The 23,162-nt window shown below is 52.0% G+C and overlaps 1 protein-coding gene across 2 annotated transcripts; it reads right to left on the bottom strand.

Annotated features, from left to right (window-relative positions):
• Window positions 1-1,163: 1,163 nt before the first annotated feature.
• Mib2 (MIB E3 ubiquitin protein ligase 2) lies at window positions 1,164-15,829 on the bottom strand. 2 transcript variants are annotated; one of them, XM_038334961.2, is made up of 21 exons: window positions 15,707-15,829; window positions 15,472-15,592; window positions 13,979-14,134; window positions 7,280-7,550; window positions 7,025-7,196; window positions 5,977-6,083; window positions 5,688-5,882; window positions 5,422-5,564; window positions 5,192-5,287; window positions 4,258-4,362; window positions 4,001-4,163; window positions 3,792-3,925; window positions 3,568-3,716; window positions 3,310-3,466; window positions 3,042-3,202; window positions 2,814-2,940; window positions 2,481-2,714; window positions 1,986-2,164; window positions 1,716-1,906; window positions 1,570-1,635; window positions 1,164-1,475 (listed from the first exon to the last, which is right to left on the bottom strand). In XM_038334961.2, exons 4-21 carry the CDS (start codon window positions 7,524-7,526, stop codon window positions 1,237-1,239), a joined length of 2,865 nt encoding a protein of 954 aa, XP_038190889.1. In that variant the 5' UTR covers window positions 7,527-7,550; window positions 13,979-14,134; window positions 15,472-15,592; window positions 15,707-15,829; the 3' UTR covers window positions 1,164-1,236. The 2 variants fall into 2 exon arrangements, with proteins under 2 accessions (XP_038190889.1, XP_038190888.1); XM_038334960.2 differs by having other exon boundaries at window positions 5,192-5,299; window positions 15,707-15,828.
• Between the last annotated feature and the right edge of the window lie 7,333 nt (window positions 15,830-23,162).

The following is a 23,162-nucleotide window of genomic DNA, read 5'->3' as shown; positions in this document are numbered from 1 at the left end:
AAATCTCGGTTTTGGTCCCCGAAGTGACTGAGTGGAACCAGGACACAGAGAGGGGAGTGCAGAGGCAGGGGACGTGGCAGTGAGAATAGGGTGGTTGAGCGGGGCAGACGGGAGAGACTGCAGTAGGGAAGGGGCCTCAAGAAAGTCAGGGCATAGGAGGTCTGTGGGGGTCCTTAGGACGTCTGGGAAAGGATCTACTTGGAGCAGAAGGTGCTCTCGTTGGACCAGAGCGGGAGGTCTAGGGAGAGTGCCAGGACCGGGAATTTTTGCTCAGGCTTAGAGGGGAGGGGGTTACGGAAACAAAATCAGGCACTGAGTGTGGTGGCCTAGTAGGGTTCTGGCTTGGTGGGTAGAAGGTTAGGAGCGATGGTCCGAGCCCTGAAGGGTAAACCTGGCAGCTGGTGGCTGTATTGGGTGTGCGCCCAACAAGCGTGGCATGGTAACTCAAGTGATGCCAGGCCCAGCTAAGATCCCCAGGGCGGAGCAGACTGGGTGGGTGAGACACCGGAGAGCAGGGGGTAAGAGCCCGGCTGAGGAAGGAGGGGCTACCAGCCAGACGCCTTGTCCCTCCCAGTCTTCCATGTCGGCTTTGGACCCTGGGTGACAGCAACAAATGTACTGGCCAGCAGAGTCAGCGCCAAGCTGCCCGGAATAGCTGTGCTGGAAGTTCTTGAAAAGCGTTAGCCATCTGCCCTCCTTTCATTACTAAGTATTAGTTCCAACAAGTGGACCCTTTCTTGCGTCTTCCCTCTGCCCCTGCTCAACTGCCAAGAGCCTGGCAGCCTCCTACCCTCTCACTCCTGAGCCAGGACCCTCTGAAAGGGGAGACTGCTTTGGCCAAAATCCGAAAAGTCTAAGTTCCGCCCCCAGGGGGGGTGGAGGAAGGGACGGGCACAGGGGCAGAGGCAAGTGGGCCCCCATGGGGGCGAAAATAGGGCCACCCTAAGCCTTTTGGAGTACCGTGTGGGTTCCGGGACCCTCTTGTGTCAAACCACAGCCAGATCACTGTGAGTGGCCTGTCCGACAACCAGTGAGTGTTCCCGACCTACAGGCAGCCTGGAGCTTCCTGCGGTGTATGTGTTTTGGGGGTGGGGAGTTTGCTGGGAATGGTGACGATCGCTGGGGCCTGCCCAGCATCGCTAGGCAAGGAGCAGGCAGCAAAGTCCGAGAATCTTTTTATAAAATACACGTGTTTTGTTGAAGGGTCTGGGATCGGCCACGGTGTGCTGAATGCGCTCACACGAAGATCTGAATGCGGTCGCGGATGGGCTGGCGGCAGATGGGGCAAGCGGTGAGCGCGGCGCCACAGGGCGCGCATGCCCCGTGGCCGCACTGGAACACTAGGCGGATGTGGCTGTCGATGCAGATGGGGCAGGTGATGCGCTCCTCCATCTGCCGGTAGCGGCTCTGGAGCTCCTCCACCAGCTGCCGAGGAGGACCGGGTACCTGGATGGTGTTTACCACCTCTGAGCCATCTGTGGGGTGAGGTGAGTGGGTGTCAGCCGCAGCAGGTGTGAAGATTGGGTTCGGGCGAGGAGGGCCTGCGCCAAGCCCCTCCCACACACACACCTGGGCGCAGCTTCTTGCTGATGGCCACCTGGCACCTGATGCACTTCTTCATCCTCCGAGCGCACTCTGCCAGCAGGGGCAGCCTACCGTTAGTGGGGCCGGACGAGGCGGCCGGGCCACCCTGGGCCTCCACAACCTGCACTCACCCTCACACACGGTGCGATGCTGACACGGAGAGAACAGAACCAGCAGTGCCAGCTCCGAGCACACCAAGCACTCGGCAGCTTCTGGCCCTGCCGTGCCAGACACATGCAGGTTCGTCACGGTGTTAGGGGTGGTGCTCAGCACGTGCCGGGGGCCCGGGGGCACACCCCCACCGCCACCTGCCTGTCGCTCCCTGCAGTTGGAGGAGGGGGCTTGAAAGGACCCGGTGGTCTTAGCAGTGCCCCCCCTCCACACTCCCATTTGGGGCTCACCGGAAGCGCTGAGCACAGCCCTGCAAAGCCTTGAGCACTCGGCCCTCGGTGGCCAGGTCCAGTGGGCTCCTGCCACGGTGGTTTGCGTAGCTCACGTCAGCACCCTCCAGTGCCAAGAAGCAGGCCACTGCTGCGCCTACGGTCAACTCTGTGCTGCCTGGGAGGCCTGAGGCCTGTAGCTGAGTGGCAGAACGTACAGATAAGGGCAGACACCCACAAGGACTTGAGGAAAGCCTCTGCTGGCCCCAGACTGACCCAGAAATCTGAACAATGGGGCACGCACACACCCCTTCTGAGCTAAGGCTTCTGGTTCTAGGAAGAGTGGAGAAGACAGGCCCCAAAGGTACCCTTCGCTAGGTAGGTGTAGAAACTCTCGGACCAACCAGACCCCAACCCCTTTCCAAGATCGGCCTAGATTACGGATCCTGAAACCCTGGTTCCCTAGAGAACAGTCGAAAGTGGAAAATCACCCAGGCCCCCTTTCCAGCCCCTCACCCTTGACAGCAGCTGCAAGGGCCCTGGGTCCCCCCCAGCCCTGTCAGACACCAAGGGCAACAGTTGGTGCCGCTGCAGGGCGACGTGCAGGGCTGTGTCTCCCTCCTCATCTTCAGTGTTGACGCTGCAGCCGGCATCCACCAGCAGCGGGACCAGCCCCACGTGGGCCTGCTGCACAGCCAGATGCAGCGGAGACTGAAGCTTCCGGTTGCGCACGTTCACATCGCAACGGCCCTGGGGAAAGGGGTAGGGGTGGGAGGCACGGGCTCAGTTTCCAGACCCTACCGGGTCTTGGTCCTGGCCTGTGGGTGGCCCAGGGTCCCCTGCACCCACCTCTCGGATTAGGACTTGGGCCACCTCACGGTGGTCGTTGAGAGCTGCCAGGTGCAGCGCGGTGAAGCCATCCTCCTTCTTGGCATCCACCAGCTGCCGTGCCCGTGCCAGAATCTTTCTGACTGCCCTGTAGGAACAAGGAGGTCCGTCCAAGGTCTTCTGCAGACCTGAGTGCCCTCAATCGGGACAGCCTGGCAGTAGGTCAAATACGACCAACCCCACACTCACAGCACATGGCCCTTGAGGGATGCATGGTGCAGCAATGTAAACCCCTGGCTATTGGTAGCAGTGACATCGATGCCAGGCACCTCGGTGAGGACTTCAACAATGCTGCTGGCACCGGCACCTGCAGAGATGGCAGAATGCAGGGGCGTGTCCGCGTGGGCATCCTGAAACAGACAGCGCTGGTCACACTCGGGGTGCCTTTGTCCAAGGTCAAGTAGCTTCCTTGACCTAGGGCTGGTTAGTGGCAGAGGATCCAGGGACTCTCACTCACCGGCAAGTTGACATCACAACCACGCTCACACAAGGTCTTTACCACCTCTAGGAAGCCCCTCTGCACAGCCACATGGAGGGCTGTGCTGCGTGTGCCATTTCGAGCATCAACCCCACATCCTGCACTTAGGAGCACCCTTGTGGCCTCAGGCTGGTTCCTACGGGAAGAAATGGGAGGATTTGGGGTCACCCTGTTACGCACACTGGCTCTAAGGTTCATTCCCAAGAGGACCCACCCACCAGCCTGCCCAGGCCTCACCCCAGAGCTGCGTAGTGGAGCGCAGTGTTGCCCTCATCGTCCAGCAGGTCCACACTTGCCCTTGCCTGCAGCAGCAGCTGCACCAGCTCTACCTGGCCCAGGTAAGCAGCCACCTGTAGGGCAGTCCTGCCCTGGTTCTTGGTGTCCACCTGTACAGAGAGCCAACACATGAATTCTAGGCCCCGGCCCCCGCTGGCTATCCGAAAGGCGGGGCGGAAGCTTGCCTGCTCCGGGTGCCTTCGCAGTAGATCCAGAGCCCGGGCTACATTTCCCAGTGCAGCCTCTACTACCAGCCTCCCTGGATGCTCTGGGTCACTCTTCTGGGTCCGGAGCTTGTCCAGGGCCACACTCAGTGAGCCTGGGGGCAGGGTTGAGGTAAGTGCCGGCCAGGGGCTGCCCTTCCTCCCACCGGCCACTGAGGCTGATGCCGCACTTCTGTTCTCTCTGGCACGCTCAGCCACGTCCAAGTTGGCGTCTTCCTCAGGCCGGTAGGCCACTAGGCAGGAGGGGCTAAAGGTCCACCGTTGACCGCCGACCGCCACACGCAAGTTTCCGTCTCCAAACACCTTGAGCACTTTCCCTACGCGGCCCAGGGCCTGGGGAGAGGTGGGGGTCAGAACAGGTTGGAAGTGGAGCGGACAGCAGCTGGGGGTGGGGACAGACGTGGTGACAGCAGACGGTAAGACTCACGGGAGCCATGTCATCCGTCCATTCGCCGTGTCCAGCCTGGAGTCGCTTCACAGTGTCAAGGTCATCGATGACCCGGACCACATCACCCACCCAGAAGCTGTTGTGCTAGATGACAGAGAAGCAGGTAAGGGGAGTCCCCCAGCTACGTCTCTCTACTCAGGATCATGCACGAGGGCACCTCCTGCTCCAGAGGGCAAGCAGATCTAACCTTGACCCCAATTCCTGCCTCAAGTACAACCAGATGGCCTGGCTGGTCAAGGGCCTCAAGTGACCAAATCAGCCCTGGGTGGCCAGCCTGAGCCACAGGGCAGTGGGGTAGCAGCAGACCAGACCAAAGCCAGCTCTAGAGATCTGTGAAGGCCTAGACCTGTTTCCAGGGCACCTACCCACTGGCCAGACCCAGGAAACACATTGAAGATGGAGCTGGGTGAGACCCCAGGGTGTCAGCACAGGGCCAGGAGGGAGAGTAGGGCCTGTTATGGGGAGGGGGGTCCTGCAGGGAATCTATGCCTATGAACTATGCACTTGTGTGCAGAGCCTGAACGTTGTCTGTCCTGAAGAAGCCTCCTTCAGGTCCAGGTTGAAATGCATCCTCTGCCCCTCTGTCCCTGCCTGGGCAGCCCCACTATCTGGCACACCTCTCACCCCACAGTCCAGTTTTCCAAACAGCTTTCATGGAGTCTACCCAAGCTGGTCTCCTCTGGCAAACCTCTACCTCTAGCCTACGGTAGTACCTTCCTTCTGTTCTCGGGACAGAGTCCCTGGCCCTCAGGCTCTAGTCTAAAATGTCAGCACTTCGGTCTTCTGTGTGCTTCACACTGATTCCCTTCCTGGCTTCACCTCCACCCACCAGGCTCTCCCCTTCCGGACTGAACCGGTACGTGGAAGGAATTAGAGAAGCAGTAAGTGGGGCTCAGCCCAGCCCCCCAGGCACCTTGGTGAGAGCCCCAGGGTGGAAGGTCCAGCGGGTCTCGTGGTTGAACTGCACACGCACGTCCCCACGGTCTGTGATGCGGTGCACGGTGCCCATCTGTCCGATAAACTGTGGCGGGTCACGGAGGCTATGGCTGGGTCAGGCTGGACTCTCGGGGCAGGAAGAGGGATAGGGGTCCAAAGGACTCAGGGAGGAGGGGACATGGGGACTCAGCAGAAGAGATGGCTCACCTCCGCCATCCTAGGGTTCCAGCCACCGTGGCCTTCCTGCATGTCCCTTAGGACGTCTGTGTCCAGCAGACACTTGACCTTGTCCCCACGCTGGAAAGGCTGACCATCGACACTCACCCTGCGCTGAAGCTCTGCTGGTTTGCCTGGGGGAGGGTGGCAGGCTAGGTCTCGGGAAGCAACCTGCCCCCGCCTGTCAGAACAGGCCAGGGTAATATGGGTACAGCCGGGGCAGGAGGGCAGCTGGTGTCATGGCCCCAGCCCCATACCAAGCTTCGGGAGGTGCTCCTTGTAGTAAAAGCCGCCGGCCGCCTCCCCAACACACTTGAGGTCCACCTTGCCCTTGTGGCCCACGCGGTACACGTTGGTGGTTCCGTCTGCCCACGTCACGCTGGCCACACTTCGGCCTGTCTCCACATCCCAGCCACGGATGTCCACCACGCGACCTGTCTTCCCTTCCCCACCTGGGAAGACAGGACGTGCACCAGTGGGCAAAAGTGCCTCAAGGCTGAGCCATCACCAGTTTCGCTTCCCTGTCTTTCTCTGGCCAACACTCACCGTCTTGGGAGCCCCATTCCCAGTCAGGGCCTCGGACCACTTTTGCTCCCTGAAAGATGCCCCTCAGTGGGATTCGGGGAAGGCCCTGCCGGGGACTCAGGGAGACCCTGCAAGAGAATGAATCCTGAGCCGCGCAGTGATATGACGGCGTCTTGCACTGGCCACCCCGTCCCTCTATCCTAAAGGGTCTGTAGAACAGGCATTCTGGATCCTGGCCAAACTGCTGTCCTTGAATGGCCTTCCCAGTCGGCCTCCACACTTTGGAAAAGGGAACAAACTACTCGGTGTCTCTGGGTTCAGACGCCTTCACCAGTACCAGGCTGGGAAGGGACCTAAGGGGACTCTCGGAGCAGGTCTATGTGATCAGTCTATGTCTGCTGCTTTTAAGGCAGCAGGGGCAGGGCCTGCCCAGAGGAGCAAAAACAGTTATCTGGTCACCAGCACAGACAGCCACCACCCTGACCTCATGATGGGCAGAAGAGGGAACCTCTACTACACTTCTCTCCACGCAGAGGAAAGATCAGAGATGCAGAGGATAAAGGATGGGACCCGAGTGCCTTCCCAAGTCTTCCGTCCTTATCTCTGTGTATCAGGCCGGGGCCGCTCCCGGCTGTGCCTATGGGCTGGCACCCAGGGTGAGCTGTCCAGTGACAAGCCTCCCTGCCAGGCCTGGCTGGCCCCACCAGGGGATGCTGTATGTTTCAACAGCCACTGCTATTTACGTGGGTAACACAGAGGCCACCTTCAGTGCCCCAGGCTGCAGCAGCACTGGAGTCTGCCTGCCTGGTTCTAGAGCGAGGTATGGGGAAGCCCCATCCACAGCACACACTTCACCATGTGTCTGGAGAAAGCCCTCAGTGAGAAAGGGAGGCGTGTCATTCTCAGAGCTGGAGAATCACCTGACCCTGGCTATTCTCCCAGGAAACTGCAGGGTGGGCTCACTAGGTCCTTTTTGGAAGAAACTCGGCCAGAGTCCAGGGCCTGGCTTGATGTCAAAGGTACCACTCAGAAGGCCTCAGGGAGGGGGGCTGTGGCCTAGGGAACTCACGGGCGTGAGTGGGATGTCTCGTAGCGCTCGAAGGCGTGGGTGAGGTCGTGTTTGTTGTGCATGTAGCACTGCGTACAGAGGTCATAGTCAAAGCAGACGCGGCACTTCCAACGCATGCCGCGAAGCCCGTGTTTCTTGCAGCAGTCACAGATGATGTTGGGGTGACGGATACCTAGGTGCAGGGTGGGGTAAGTGAGGACCTGCTGGGTTTCCAGTCACCCGCCAGCCCCACCCAAGCCGGGCATCACCACACACCGATCTGGGCGTTGTCATAGAGCAGCAGGTCGTGGGCACCTTGGTAGCCAGCTCGATAGTTGGTACGTGTGCCCTGGTCCCACTGGACGACAACTGTCCGGTCGGGGGTCGAGGGGCTGCCGTGGCGGCCAAGCTCCACCACGGTGCCCACACCGCCCTCACCGCCATCCTGCTGGCCCCACTTCCAGTCTACTCCACGTACCACACGCATGCCCACCTGCACACCTGCATGGGGGTCCAGGTCCATGGTGAGTTGGGGCTGTTCAGGAACCTGTAACAGAGAGCATGCTCAGTCTGTGTCAAAATGTCATACGCCAAGCTGATCACAGGACATGTGTTGAGATGGCCACCTGGGGGAGAAGGATGGACCAGGAGTAGAGAAAACAAAGCCAAAAGAACAACGGGAAAGCCAGGAAGTCAGTAGGAAATGTGGGAACGCCCACCACCGTGACTCTATGGGAGTCACCACTGCCTGAAAGGAAGGAACAGAAACTGGGAACATCGTAAGTGGACAAGCACAAAGGGTCAGAGACTGAACCTGGCACCATGGCCACAGCTAGTGGATCTGTTTCCAAAAGTCTCTGCGTGATGCTCCATCAGCATAAGTAACTTTAAAGCTGGAGGTGGACTGTGTACACTTTAACACCAGCACTCAGGAAGCAGAGGCAGGCGGATCTCTGAGTTCAAGACCGGCCTGGTCTACACAGTGAGAACCTGTCTACAAAGATTAAAAAGCCAGGCCGTGGTGGCGCACACCTTTAATCCCAGCACCCAGGAGGCAGAGGCAGGCGGATCTTTGTGAGTTAAAAAAAGACCAGCCTGGTCTACACAGTGAGTTAAGGCTACATAGTGAGAACCTGTCTACAAAGATAAAGTTAACTACCAGGCATGGTGGTACATGCCTTTAATTCCAGAAGCAGAGGCAGTGAATCCCTATGAGTTTCAAGGCGAGCTCAGCCTACACAGCAAGTTCCAGGACAGTCAGGGCTACACAGAGAAACCCTGTCTCAAAAATTGTTTGATTAATTAATTAAAAATAAAACTAATAAACCAGATGGTGGTGGCACACAACTTTAATCCCAGTACTTGGGAGGCAGATGCAGGCAGATCTCAGTGAGTTCGAGGACCAGCCTGGTTTACAAAGCAAGTCCCAGGACAGAGAAACCCTGTACAAAAAAATCAAAATAAATAGGCTGAGAAATGGCTCAGAGGCTGGGAACACTGGTTGCAGTTTCAGAGGTCCTGAGTTCAATTCCCAGCAACCACATGGTGGCTCACAAACATCTAAAATAAGATTTGGTGCCCTCTTCTGGCCTGAAGGCATATATGCAGGCACTGTACACATAATAAGTAAATCTTTAAAATAGAAAAAAAGAAACAAAGACTATTTTTCTGTGCAGCTCAGTGATATGTGGGACTAAATTAAAGAACTGTTGATTCAACAAGATACCATAAAGCAACTGGACAGATAACCACATGAGAGAAGATGCTCACAGTATACACAATCCACAGAGAACTGCCACAAGTATATATGAAAATGCCAGACAAGCTGGGAATGGGCAAGGCAAGATTCTCTGCTCAAAGGATAGGGCAGTAAAGTCACGTAACATCTTAGGGACCTTCTCTGGTGTGGTGGTGGTGCCTTTAATCCCAGCACTCGGGAGGCAGAGGCAAGTAGATCTCTGTGAGTTCGAGGCCAGCTTGGTCAACAAGAGCCAGTTCCAGGACAGCCAGGGCTACATAAGCAAGTTCTAGGACAGGCTTAAGCCACACAGAGAAGCCCTGTCTTGAAAAACAAAACAAAACAAAAAACAAAACAAAAAAGAAAGAGAAAATAATAAATAGGATGAGAAATGACAGCATCATAGTGCAGGAGTCCCATCATTTCTCATCCTATTTAAGCATAGGCCCTGAAGCAGGGGACTGCTTAGAATGAACACCAGCAGTCCTGGCCCAGGACACATGCTCAGGCTACACCTGGTGGGTGCAGCTGAAGACTATTACAGCGTCCTGTCAACTACAGCTGGGGCTCAGTGGCCCCGCTCAGTCATGGGACAGAGGTCAGATTGCTAAGTGAGCAAAAAGAGAAAGACAGCACACACTAGCCCTCTGCCTGGGCCCTCTTCCATGATCCCTGTCTTTCCCTAGACTGACAGCCTCTGGCCTGTCCAGTTCAAGAAGCAGTGTCCGCCATGAAGCCACAGGTGGGCAGAAAGGAAGACCAGTAGTCCTGCCTGGCCACATACACCGGATGAAGGCTGGGTATCTGATGGTAGTGGCCTGCACACCACAAGCTGTTCCAGAGCCAAGCACAGGAAAAATTCCAGCATCACTCAGAACCCATGTTGTGCACGGGGAACTACCACACACAGACTCTGGGTCCACATCTCACCATATTCTCAGGAGCACGAGTCTCCCAGCCAGCTCAGCCTTGTGCAGATTTTTTAAGATTCTATTATTTTATGTGTATGAGTGTTTTGCTGCATTTATCTACACCACATGGGTGCAGTGCCAGGAGAGGCCAAAAGAGGGCGTGTGAGCCCTTGTGACTGGAGTTACAGTGACTGAGAGACATCATGTGGTTGCTAGGGATTGAGTCTGGGGGTCTTCTGAAAGGGCAGGCCGTATTCCTAACCACTACATCATCTCCAGGTCCCTTTCACAATTCTTATCCCTGCACACAGGCCCAGAACTGCGCGGACCACAGCAAAAGCAAACGGGCAGTTAGTTCACCTGGCCCAGAGACTATAAAGAGCCTTCCCACACAGCTGGGCTCTGTGCTTCAGGGGATTCCCCTCATCCTTCCAGGGACCTTGTCTGTCTTCTCTTTAGCTTACTCCTCTCCATGGACTCCAGAGTGCCTGCTAAGATGTGGCAAGAGGGCCTGATGCCAGGGTAAATCCTTCCTTCTTCCTCTTTCTACAGGAGGGACAACCCACAAAGAGACCTCTTGGTGAGAATGTTCAAAACTGGCCCTAGTGAGCCCCAGACTAGGGGGGATCTGTGGTCAGCTAGCTGTGGCTGCTGAGCTGGCTCTGCTCCTCTACAGTCTGTATAGCACACCTCCTGCATCATTATCTGTCTCAGGAGTCTAACACAAGGGGACCCAGAGACCCCTCAATTCTACACAACTCCCTTTGATCAGGCACTTTAGTCCCAAAAGTCTTGGGGGACAGCCACCAAGTCCTTTCGCTGCCACATGGCTAGTCTAGCTAACCACGTCTAGTTAGACCCAGACTTGCCAGAATCAGCAATGACGGAATAGCTGGGATGGTGAGACACAAAAAAGTAGGGAGAGCAGGGAGAGCTTGCACTTGGCTCCTATAATAACCACAAATTCTGTGGTTTTGACGGCCCAAATGGCTCAGGTCCCTTACACCCAAACACTGCATACTCACTGCAAGCCAGACACCAACCAGTGCCTCACCCTGAGTAGCACAGATACAAGACAAGGAGCAAGGATGCTGATCCACATTGGAACTAGATAAACCTTCCTTCCTGTCAGCAGAGTTCATCACAGCTGGGAAGACATATTGAGAAGACTGCATTCTCGTTCCAACAACAACACACCTGTTTAGCCAGAGCAAGGCTTGCTATAACTCTCAACAAAAGTAGGCAGACAGATTCAACTGGTAGCTTTGATAGCAGGGAAAACTCTGACAGCCATCCCCTGGACCTGGCCAGCACTGCAATAAAAGGGTAGAAAAAGTAAAGGCAGGCATGGAGGTGCACACCTGTAATTCTTGCATTTGGGAGGCTGAGACAATAGGCTCTCAAATACAAATCTGCTCAGGGCAACGCAGCAAGACCTTATCTCAAAAGAGAGAGGGAAGAAGGAGGAGGAGGACCCTGTGGTCACTCTAGAGCTGTGAGGCATGCCTCTGTTTCTGAAACTAGCCTTTCAGCCACAGCTTATCTGCAGGATAATGGATGGACTTGATACTGGACGTTTTACAGACATGGAGTAGGGTGGGCGTCAAACATGCCAACAAACCCCTGTGTGGCCCTGCCTTCAGGAGAATGGGCAGAGGTCATAGAGCTCAGGTGGAGGCTGCCCAACAAGGTCTAAGAGCATCAGGGCCGGGCCTCAACCAATGACTCCACATGGAGAAGCAGGAATGCGACCAGGGGCTCCCGACTGTCAGTGGTCTGCACTGACCAACATCTGCATCACCATCACGCCTGGTTAAGCAAAGCTCTCCTCATCCCTGGCCAGTGAACTTCCAGTCTCAAGAGCAGGTCAGCAAAGTCAGAACATAACCAGATAGAAGAGAGCAAGGGCTTTCTGCCCAGAACCAGTACCTCAATGCCTAAGACTGCCCTGCAGGAGCAAAACTGTGGGCCATAGACGAGAGTCAATACACGACCACTTTCACAGGCTTTCCGCTAACACTGGTGCCACACACCGCGCCCCCGTGTCTGCGTTTGATGCGCTTGAACCCAGTTCACGAGATTCGGGCAAGGGGCAGGAGGTTAAAAAACACAAAGACTCACACAGACAGAGAGACAACGACACGGGTCATCCTTAAATTCCCCAAGAATGCCCCCTTTATTGTGTTCAGGGGCAGATTATATAGAGATAGCCACGCCCCAGCCAAACCCACCAGAAACCACTCTGCCATCAGAACTCCTGAAGGTCTCATGCTCAGAACAGCTGTAGGCACTCAGATCAGGGGATTACAAAGAAATTCAGGATTTGGGGTCTCACTGCTCCCATGTGAACACTAAGAGTGCCCAATACTGGTGGCATGTGAAAATTGGAAGCCTATTTTAACCCCTCCCCACTACCTGTACCCTGGAGGTCTTATGGTCTTTGCTTTGGAGGTTGCACTCTCCCCTCATCTTTAAAGGTATTATCTGACTGGGGTCTCCTTACCTGAGCTGGGTCTCTGGAAATGCCCCCCACAAAACATAGATATTGTACAACCAGACAGGAGACAGGGCTCCTGGGCCTCAAAAACAGCTGGTTATAGCAGTCTATGAAACTGTTAGAAGACCCAGTGGCTTTCTCTCCCCTCTCCAGGCCTCCCTGCCTGGTCTCTACATTATCATCAACCTACCATTAGCATCCCGTTCCTTAGCCTGTGATACCACTATCAGAACAGAAAAGTTCACCAGGAGAACCTGGAGGGGTGGGTGGCTGACACAGAACAGAATAAGATGACAGAGACAAGATCTAGACAGACTGTAGGAAGGTTTCCACTTTGGACTCGACTGTTGTTTACATCCATCTAGGATGCCTTCCTCTTTGGATGGCACAGGACCCTGACCACAGTGAGGGGGCCTGTCTATTTCATGATTAACATAGAGTGAGGGGGGACGAGTCAACTTCAGAATACAATTTTCTGACAAAGGTCTCATCCATTGAGCTTACTAGGCTGGGTGTAGCACCAGGCCAGAGATGATGAATCTACTGTACCAAGCTTCTGGACAAGCCCACGAAGAGGCTGCACACCTGAACAGTACCTTATGCTCACACTAGCCATTCTGCAAACCTCAGGAGAGTCTACGCCCAGGGTCCCTGGAGAGAGAAGTCCCTGAAGAAAGGCAGGACTGGAGGCCTGTCTTGAGGATGGACAGCCCCCTCCTCCAGGGAACTTACTCCCACTGCCCCTTTCTTGACCTTCCCCTGCAGTGATAGCTAATCCTGGAGTCAACTTGACAACACCTGGAATTCACTAAAACGCAAGCAGCTGGGCACACCTATGAGGGATTTTCTTAATTAAATCATTGAAGTGGGAAGACCCATTTTTAATCTGGATCTTCTGAGCCGGGAAGATCCACCTTTACACAGCCATGTCTCTTGCCTCCCTGCCCTTGATATCAATTCACCGGTATTATAGCCCACTTCTTCATGATTTCAACATATACTGAACACCAGCTGAGACATCCAGCCTCATGGAGAGAACAACTACTGGATTCTTGGACTTTCTGTTAGGAGAAAATCATTGCTGGAGAGTTAGAGCACAGCCTGTAAGCTATTATCTGTCTATCTATCTATCTATCTATCTATCTATCCATCCATCTATCTATCCGTCCATCCGTCCATCCATCTATCTATCTACACACACACACACACACACACACACACACACACTCCTCTTGAGAACCCCTACCACAACCCCTCAACAACTACCACAAGCCAGCACTTTCCCACTGAGGAGGAATCCTTTGCCTCAGTTCTTCCATCTTCCTGCCCTAACTGACCAGGCTCGTAACAGGGGACAGTACCGTGCACACTATGTATCCTGAAAGCTCCCAAAGAGTGCAGGAGCCTTGAAGGAACCTTGGCCTTGTGTGTGTGGAGAGAACCTAGGGTCTGAAAGCATTGTCTGGAGGTCCACTTAGTACAGCCCCAGAGCAGTCGAAGAGTTACAACCAATGAAGTCCAGGCGTGCAGACAACCTTTTCTTTTAAATACACACTAAATGTCACCAAACCCTGATAGATATCATTCTTCAGGATGCTGAAAACCCCAATGTGTTACGGGTATCACCATCTCAGTAGGAAATTTACCTAGAGTTAACTGACTGTTGCCTTTGCCAGAAATACTGGGCTTTGCCATCAGACATAGCCATGTCCCTGGCAAGTATCTAAACACCCCTAGAACTGTCGCGATACATATTTACAATTACAATGGAGGGTGTCAGAGCATGTGGGCTTGGTTAACAAACATGCTTCGGCAGAACCAGAACTCACCTTAGAACACACAGAAGACTCTGGTCAGCATCTCAGGCATTTAGTTGCTACTTCCTGGGCCACAAATTTTCTCAGCCACCATAACTTCCTGTGGAAAACTAGCAGCCATTGCCAACATGGGACACAGCAAACCGAGCAGGTAGGCAGGGAACCAGGCTGGGGAAAGACCATTTTAGAGGCAGATTTACACAGTGGTCATTAGGACTGCTGTTGCTACTAATGTTCCAATTTTTAAGAAACACACTTTTCAAACAATGTATCCTCTTGTAAGGAGGGCCTGCTTGTTGTCCCAGCCGCCCAGCCACCAAATAACCATATAGAAATTATATTAATTAAAACACTGCTTGTCCCATTAGTTCTAGCCTCTTATTGGCTAACTCTCATGTCTTGATTTAACCCATCTCTGTTAATCTGTGTATCGCCACGTGGCAATAGCTTACTCGGAAAGATTCAGCATGTCTGACCCTGGTGGCTCTAGGGCAGCTCTCTCTCACTCTGCTTTCTTTTTCCCAGAATTTAGTTCTGTCTTCTCCACCTACTTAAGCTTCACCCTATCAGCTAGGCCCAAGGCAGCTTTTTTTTAAATTCATTATCCTATAAAAGCAACACACAAACAGAAAAAAACTCCTACACCAGTATCCCTGACTTGCCTGGAACTCACTATGTAGTCCAGGCTGGCCTAGAATTCAAGTGCTGGAATTAAAAATCACGTATGTCCAGACAGAAGTGAACATCCCTCAATAGGTCAGAAGTATCAGGACTGTGGGGCGGAGGACGCTGTCCCTTATCGTGTAAATATTTTATTGGAAAGCCCCACACAGCCATTAAAAAAAATTAAATCGTGTTTATTGTGAAAGTTAGCAAAATTGCCTTTATTCAGATGAAGTTACATGACATAGAGACCACTCAGGGATCAAGCCTATCTCCCTACACCTCTGGTGGTGCTGGATTGAAAACTGTGTGCAAACTGGTGCCACGGAGGCTCCTACTGGGTACAGGTGGACATCCTAGGTGCCAGTAGAAGGAAACAAAGACTGTCAACCTAAGACACAGAGACCAGGAAACGGCATCTGCCCTGCATCCAGACATCTGCTTGGGGACATCCATTACGGTTCAGGGGTATCATGGCTGCTAAAGTCCAGGTACACTGCAGCTTGGGGTTCACCACGCTGCCTAGGGCTGACCTTGGGTGGGGGGGGATGACATTCAGATACTTGTTGCATCAGAAGCAACAGGCCAGAGAGGAATGTGAAGACAGGAAACCTACTATGAGGAGCCAACCTTGCTCTGTCCCCAAGCCTGCTGGCTCATCAGGAGCCTTCCTTTTCTCATTGGTTCTGAACCCAGATGAGGCAGGAAGGACGATTCCTCACTGCCCAGTCCACTCAAGTACATTTAGACACAAACACAAGCGTTGACATAACATCAGATAGGCATCCGCAAGGGGAACGAACCAAACCCAAACTGTCAGGCCACCGTCATCAGGAGCTCACCTGTCTGGAGGTCCAGTGTCCCCCACCCGCCTTGAGAATCGGGCAGGAGCCCTGATGCTTGGAGATTTAGGACTGGCCTCCTCCGGGCTGACCTTCCGTGAGAGTCCCCGGAGATCCAACCCTGTGGCCAGGGGTGCGCACAGTTAACACCCGAGACGGGAAAAGGCCGCCGCTCGCCTTAAAAAAGGCTCCCAGAGGTTCGGCGGCTGGGACCCGCTGCATCACCCCCACGCACCGAGAACGCGCACCGGGCACGAGCTGTGTCCAGGGGCGAAGAATCCAAAGCCTGCAGCAAGCAAGGGCCAAGGACGCCCGGCCAAGCCACAGCCCGGTCAAGCGGATCGGGCCCCCTCGGCCCCGTGCCACCCACCCCGGGCGCTGGGAGGACGCCCGACCCGGCCCCCCCCCCCCCACTTGCCCTGAGTTTCCGTGCCCGTCGGCCCTGGAACACCGGGCCCCGAGCAGCGCAGAGGCTGACAGCCGATCCTCGGCTCGCCACTGAGGCGCCGGCTGCACCGCGCCGTCCTCCGCCCCTCAAGAGCGCCTGGCGGGGCTGTCTCTCCCGCGCCAGCCCACCCGGCTGCCCCACCACAGCCCCCGAGTACGGTCCCCGGGCGCCGCACAGGCTGTCGGGAGCTGTAGTTTGCGGCTCCCGGGCTGGGGGCGGGGCAGACGGCTCCCAGGAGGCCCCGCGCGTGACGCAGAATGCTTCGGGCTGGGAGGCGGGGCAGACGGCTCCCCGGAGACCCCCTCGCGTGGCGCTGACGGCCGGGGCGTCTGTGGCCGGTGGGAGTTATGCTTGGCTAAAGAAGAAATTGGAAAAGCCCGCGTCCCTGCAAATGGGGAGAGAACGGGGTCGGCGGGAGTGGGCACTGAGGAGGCGAGACGCTCTAAGTCGCTCCCGGAAGTGCGTCTGGGCGGAGCCCTAGTGACCCTGGTCTGCGCAGTACGTTTCCCAGGACGCTGTCCGTTGCCTTGGAGACAGAGCTTTAGCGTGACCAGCCAAGGGAGTAGGTCTCAGTTTCCTTTTACTGGCAGGCAGCACCCAATTACAGGAAGAGTCATTAACTGATACCACCCAGTGACAGGCCAGCATCAAAGGGGAACTATCTGACATCTGACATCCCAAATATCCCAACCGTTAGGTAAGACTAAGATCACCAGATAGATGTCATTGAGCCCAGCACGCACCTATGCACCTATTTCCTTCCGCCAAGACACCCCTAGACAAATGTCAGTCAATCAGGGTTTTGAACCATGAAAATCCCCTCACCTCCTACCCTGCCCAGATTGGGCACTCTCCGTTCATATGACTGCATTGGACGCACAGAGGTCCAAGCGCTAGCTCTTTGCTTTTGCATACGGACTTGGACTCCTTGGTGGTCTTTGGGGGACACTGCGATCTAGACGTAAAATCAGCCGCTTTCTAGTTCGTTTACGTGGATGGTTGGTTAGTAGGCTAGTTGGTTTTTGAGATGGGTCTCACTAAATAGCCCTGGCTGGCCAGAAATTCATGTGTAGCCCAGGCTAATCTGCCTCTGCCTCTTTAGCGCTAGGATTAAAGGTAAACCTAACCCAACTGTTTTTATGCAGTGTCAGGTGAAATAGCATTAAGAAGGAATGAAGAACTTAAGACAATCAAGGCCTTTATTTTAGTGGAAAAACCTGCTGAGGGAAGTCTGTGGGAGAATTAAGAGCCCTCCATCTATTTGCAAGCCGGAGTTATTATAGAAAAGAAAAATAAAAAGTAATTATAGAAAGAAAAAGACAAAAAAAAGGTGTAGTCTTTTTAAATTAAACACTGCAGCAGCCATCCCAGTTAACCCTCAGCTCTGTTCCAATCTTCCTCCTTCTCTCTGTGCACCCACACATCCTGAACCTTAGACCCCCTGTCGAAGCAGGTCCCCTGGCAATTAGGAGTGTAGCCCAGAAGGCAAGCACTCTACCAAATGGGCTACGCCCCCAACTTGCTTTCTAGTATTTTTCTATGTGTATTTTTTTGCTGATCAGAGGTGGCTAGTTTCCAAATGTTCTGATATCTTTACCTCTGTGTAATCAAGGCCAGTAGCTCTGTATGCTTACTGCAAACTCCTTTATCCCTCTGTTCCAACTTAGAGCACACAGCTGTTTGGTAGGAAGCTTTTGTCTGCTGTGCTCTCTTCCTAATTCTCAGGTCTTGGTTCCTGAAATTCATGCCATCTTTCTTCTTGGTTTAGTCTTATTTGTCTGAAATCTACCTGGATATGTTTATATATCTAGGTTTACTGTGGGCCTGAGGATCAGCTGAAGCCCTGAGTAACTAGATGCCCCTAATAGGTAGCTTGGAAGATAAGGCTTCTTTGTTTGGAATCCCAAAAGGCTCCATCTCAGCAAGATTTGACCAGTCCCTTGAGGGAGACCCCTGCCACTGCTGGTAGCTGAATGGAACAATCCGTATAGTCAGCAGAATCCAAAGAAATGTGCTAGAGAAAAGGAAAACTGACCCAGGAGACCTGGTGGCACCTAGGGCTGGTGACAGAATCTGTCATCGCGTGCTTGGTAGTCATGGACATCTTGGGAGTACTCAGGTGCTCCAGTGGTTCCAGATGGAAGAACTGGAAGTACCAGCTTAGGGGGCCTTGCCTGACCTCTGATGTGGATAAAATCTTAGCGACAGAACTCAGTGAGTGAGGGGCTGCTGGAATTCTGCTGCCTGGAGGGCTTTGGGCAGCAATAAAGGTATCCGTCTTAGGGTTTTTATTTCCGTGAAATGACCATGTGCCTGACCACAGCAACCCATTGAGAAAACACTCAGCCGGGTGGTAGTGGCACGTGCCTTTAATCCCAGCACTTGGGAGGCAAAGGCAGGCAGATCTCTGTGAGTTTGAGGCCAGCCTGGGCTACTAGAGCTAGTTCCAGGACAGGCTCTAATGCTACACAGAGAAACCCTGTCTCAAAAATAAAAAAACAAAAACAAGAAAAAAAAAGAACGAAAGAACAAAAGGAAGAAAGAAAGAAAAAAAGAAAGAAGAAATAAAGAAAAGATTCAATTGGGGTGGTTCAGTTTCAAAAGTTCAGTCCATTATCATCATGGTGGGGAGCATGGCAGCCTGCAGGTGGACATGGTGCTGGAGAGGTAGCTGAAAGTCCTGCGTCTAGATCAGAATGCAACAGGAATTCGACTGAGACACTGGGTGGTATCCTGAGCATAGGAAACCGCAAGCCCTGCCCCCACAATGAGAGACACACTTCCTCCAATTATGCCATACCCACTCCAACAAAGCAACATCTAATGATGTCACTTCCTATGAGATTATGGGAGCCAATTACTTTAAAACTAACACCGTATCTCAATGTAGGTCAGAGGACTGGATCATGCAGGCTGAGAACAGGGGTGGCCACCACCTATGTCTACCAGATGTGGTCCAGCATTGCACCCCCATCATGACAAGATTGCCAAGATTTCACTCAGTGGAGGATCTTTCAAGGGCATGAAAGACCTTGGGAAATAAAGATTCCATGATGAAGTTGGGCTAGGTTTGTAGCTGAATTATAAAGTGCTTGCCCAACTCACCTGAAGGCAGATGAAGTTCAAGGCAAGCCCGGGCTGCCTAACAAGTTCCAGTCAAGTTAGAATTAAAGGGACAGAGAGCAGAGAGGAGAGGAGAGGAGAGGAGAGGAGAGGAGAGGAGAGGAGAGGAGAGGAGAGAGAGAGAGAGAGAGAGAGAGAGAGAGAGAGAGAGAGAGAGAGAGAGAGAGAGATATGTGCCTTTGCCTTCAACTCCCTGGACTTCCTAAACAGGAAAAAGTATTTGGGTGGGAGGCTGGAGAAATGACTCACCTGTTACGAGTACTGGGGAGCCAGGTTTAGTCCCCAGGACCCACGTGGGAGCTAGAACTCATCTATAACTCCAGTTTCAGATCTTTTCAGAGATCCCATATCCTCTTTTGACCTCTCTGGGCACAGCACACATGTGGTACACAGATATGCCTGCAGGCAAAGCATCCACACACAGAATAAACATGAAAATATTTATTTACAAACTACTCATTCTAGAATAACTATAGAATAAAAATGAAAATATTTGCTTTATTTACAAACTACTCATTCTAGGATAACTTGTTGCTGGGTATGGTGATGCATGCCTGAAATTCCAACATTCAGGAGGCTGAGGCAGGAGGATCACCGGGAGTTCAAGGGCAGCCTAGGCTATACAGCTAGCTTGGGACAGTGAGAATTATATAGAGAAACCTTGTCTAATAATAAAAAACAAAATTCAGACTCCTTTTTCTCCAAAAGGTGTTTGGTTACATCAGCTCAAATGGAGTAAGGCAGTTATCTAAAAGGCATTAATTCACTGCTACAAAAACATACTGGTGGTCTCCAGGGACTTCAGGTGGAGAACAACTGCTTAGTAGGTGATGGTTTCCTTTTGATGTGTTGAAAACGTTTTGTAGATATGGGGTTTGTACAACTTTGAAAATGTAGTAAATGCTAATGAACTGTACTGTTAATATGGCTAATTAATTCTGTACCCCAGGCTAGGCTCAGACCCTCTAGGTAACTGAGGACTGAACTTCCGCCTCCCAAGTTCTGGGATCACGGGAACATGTACCCTGCCTGGTTTATGCAGTGCTGGGGAATCAAACCCAGGGCTTCATGCATGATGGATGACTACTGGACCACTGAGCTACATCCCTAGTTCCAGAAAAGATTTAATTTATTTTTAATTATGAATAGGTGTGTATGTCTGTGTGTATGTGCACACATGTGCACATACCTGTAGAAAACAGAGGTGTCTGAGCCGCTGAAGCTGGAATTAGACTGGACTCAGCTTCTCTGTGACAGCGTGAGCGGTCTTAACCACCAAGCCATCTCTTTAGTCCCAAAAATGGCTAATTTTACATTTACAATTTCATGTCAATTAAAACTAAAGCTGAAACTATCCCAAAAAGATGAAGGGTTCAACCTAAGGCTTCCCAAGGGCCACATGAAGGTGTTTAAGTCAATACTAACCATACAAAACTGTAACTCATAAAATAAGTAATAAAATGCCTGTGAGTCTGTATTGACAGTGCAGAGATTTTTTTTTGTTTTTTGATTTGTTGAGACAAAGTTTCTCTGTGTAACAGTTATGGCTCTCCTGGAACTAGCTCTTGTAGACTAGGCTGGCCTCAAACTCACAGAGATCCACCTGCCTCTGCCTCCCGAGTGCTGGGATTAAAGGCATGTGCCACCATGGCCCGGCTAAGAGTTTTTTAAAATGATGGAGAAGACACAGTTCTTCCCTTATAGATGAATTTGAAAGATGTAGGCACAAAAGAAATAGAAAGCACTACTAGATGAGCTCCCGTTAACAAGCTGTCACTAACAACTAGTGTTGATATGAACCTCTGCCCTTTGGATGCTGGGATTACTCGGCAAATATATGATGAGAAATAGGACATTTTCCTTTCTCTTTCTCTCTGTTTTTTTTTTTGTTTGTTTGTTTTTTTGTTTTGGAAGACGGTGTTTCTCTGTCTTTTGTAGCCTGTCCTGGAACTCACTCTGTAGACCAGGTTGGCCTCAGACTCACAGAGATCACCCACCTGTGCCTCCCGAGTGCTAGGATTAAAAGCGTGCGCCACCACATCCCAGTGAGACATTTGTTAAAAACAAACAAAAATCACAGTGGAGAAGCCCCGTAAACCACAGAAAGCAGTGTTAATAGCACCGGGAAGACAAGCCAATGCCATACCTCCCCGCTGTGGAAGGCTCAGCACCAACATCAGTAAGTATGACCTCTGCACACAAAAGAAACATGGGATAACTCCATGATATGGAATCCACAGGACTAGGGAACCAGTGAAACCATATGAGGAAGCATAACCACCTGAGAGGACCTTGGGGCTGTGAAGCAAAAACATTCAACAGGGAGTGATCAGTCATGCCTGTAGTTCCAGCACTTGGAAGGCAGAGGCAGGACACTCATGAGCTCAAGGCAGCCTGGGCTATATAGTAAGATTCAGCTCAAAACACAATACCATACAGTACAATATGCATCATGCTTATTAATGCACCACCACTATTAATCCCAGCAGCACGTGGAGCTCCCTGAGTTCCAAGCCAGTTTGGTCTGTTAGAGAGTTCCAGACCAGCCAGCCAGAGCTATGTTGTAATAACAAGAACAACAACAACAACAACAACAACAACAACAACAACAATAATAATAATAATAATAATAATAATAAAAGCACTTTTCTGTGTTGGAGCTAAGAGCAGCTGCACACAATATCAACCTCCTCCTCCCCATCCTCAACAAACAGCAACCTTCATCCCGAGTCCAGCATGCAATACACCCTATATCCAGCAGGTGGCGCCCAAGCTCTACAGTGATCTACAGAGAGCGGTCTTTTAAGACTTCAAAGTTACTAACACAGGTCAGCAATTCTGACTGCATGTCTCCTGGAATGGAGTCCATACACATATGCAGAAACCGTATGTTTGAGAGAAATTTTTGCAACAAATGATTGAAACCAAATCCTGCCATCAAGAAAGTGTTGCTATGTTTCAGAAACCGTATGTTTGAGAGAAATTTTTGCAACAAATGATTGAAACCAAATCCTGCCATCAAGAAAGTGTTGCTGTGTTTTAGGGTATTCATGTATCTCCATAAACATCACTCTAAGGTAGGGGAAAGGCCAGGGAGCAGAGGATTTACACTAGGACTATAAACACGGAGAAAGTAGACAACAAACCTTTACCTCCTGGTGGACACAATTATCCATGTGAGGGAACACCTGTTGCTGACAGAGATTGTAGACACTAATGAGGAGTGAGCTATCCTAGGATACACTTTTACAATACCTCATTTGTGAACCTTAAAAAAATACTGAAATTAACCTGGAAGTGGTGGCACTCGCCTGAGGCAGAGGCAGGCGGATCTCCGTGAGTTCGAGGCCAGCCTGGTCTACAAGAGCTAGCTTCAGGACAGGCTCCAAAGCTACAGAGAAACCCTGTCTCAAAAACAAACAATAATAATAATAATAATTAATAATAATAAGTTGAAGGAATGAATTACTGGGCTCCTATTTCCAGCAACAAAGTGAACAGATAACTTGAAAGACTGCAAAGAAATAGTTTCAAAAGCTAAATAAAATGCAAAAGACATCTATTCGTATTCACGACTGAGCTGATGAGGGGAAGGGAAAACCAAGCTCCAAATGCGGAACACCATGAATGTAAGATTCAGGTTGATGCTGGGCGCTGCCAGGGAGACAGGAGAGGCAGCAAGGACAAAGAGCAGGGCTGGAAGGATGAGGATGACCTAGCATCAGAAAGAATTCTGTATTCTTTCTCATTTTTCTTTCTGGCAGGGCTCCAGCGTTTTTGGAATAACTAGTGAGTGAAATATGCATATGAATCCATTCAGCAATTCTGTATTTCATGACTTCACCACAGCTGACCAAACAGAAGCTTGCAGGGCAGCTGAGAACACAAGTGAGCAGAGCAGACAGTTGTCTGACACAAACCAGTGGGTGTGTGACAACCCAAAAATGCCTGTGATGCCGAAAAGGCCTTGGAGAAGGCTTCATTGAGCGGAAAGACTGAACTCTGTTTAAGGGACTCAGGAACTTGAGAAATTCATCATGACTTTTAAATTTTGTGAGTTTAGCCAGGCGGTGGTGGCACACACCTTTAATCCCAGGATTTGGAAAGCAGAGGCAGGCAG

This window comes from Arvicola amphibius, chromosome 6 (genome assembly GCF_903992535.2).
Source record: "Arvicola amphibius chromosome 6, mArvAmp1.2, whole genome shotgun sequence".
NCBI classification, from domain to species: Eukaryota; Metazoa; Chordata; class Mammalia; order Rodentia; family Cricetidae; genus Arvicola; species Arvicola amphibius.
The sequence above is the reverse complement of the archived record's forward strand: the minus strand, read 5'-3'. Positions and strand labels throughout refer to the sequence as shown.

What these genes read in the sequence shown, in the direction of transcription:
- Mib2 (XM_038334960.2), bottom strand. Translation starts at nt 7,526, where the DNA reads ATGGACCTGGACCCCCATGCAGGTGTGCAGGTGGGCATGCGTGTGGTA. An exon ending in CTATGACAACGCCCAGATCG is followed by an intron (nt 7,197 to 7,279) that starts GTGTGTGGTGAT and finishes CCCTGCACCTAG; the next exon opens with GTATCCGTCACCCCAACATC. An exon ending in GCGTGCCAGAGAGAACAGAA is followed by an intron (nt 3,926 to 4,000) that starts GTGCGGCATCAG and finishes CCCTGCCCCCAG; the next exon opens with GCTCACTGAGTGTGGCCCTG.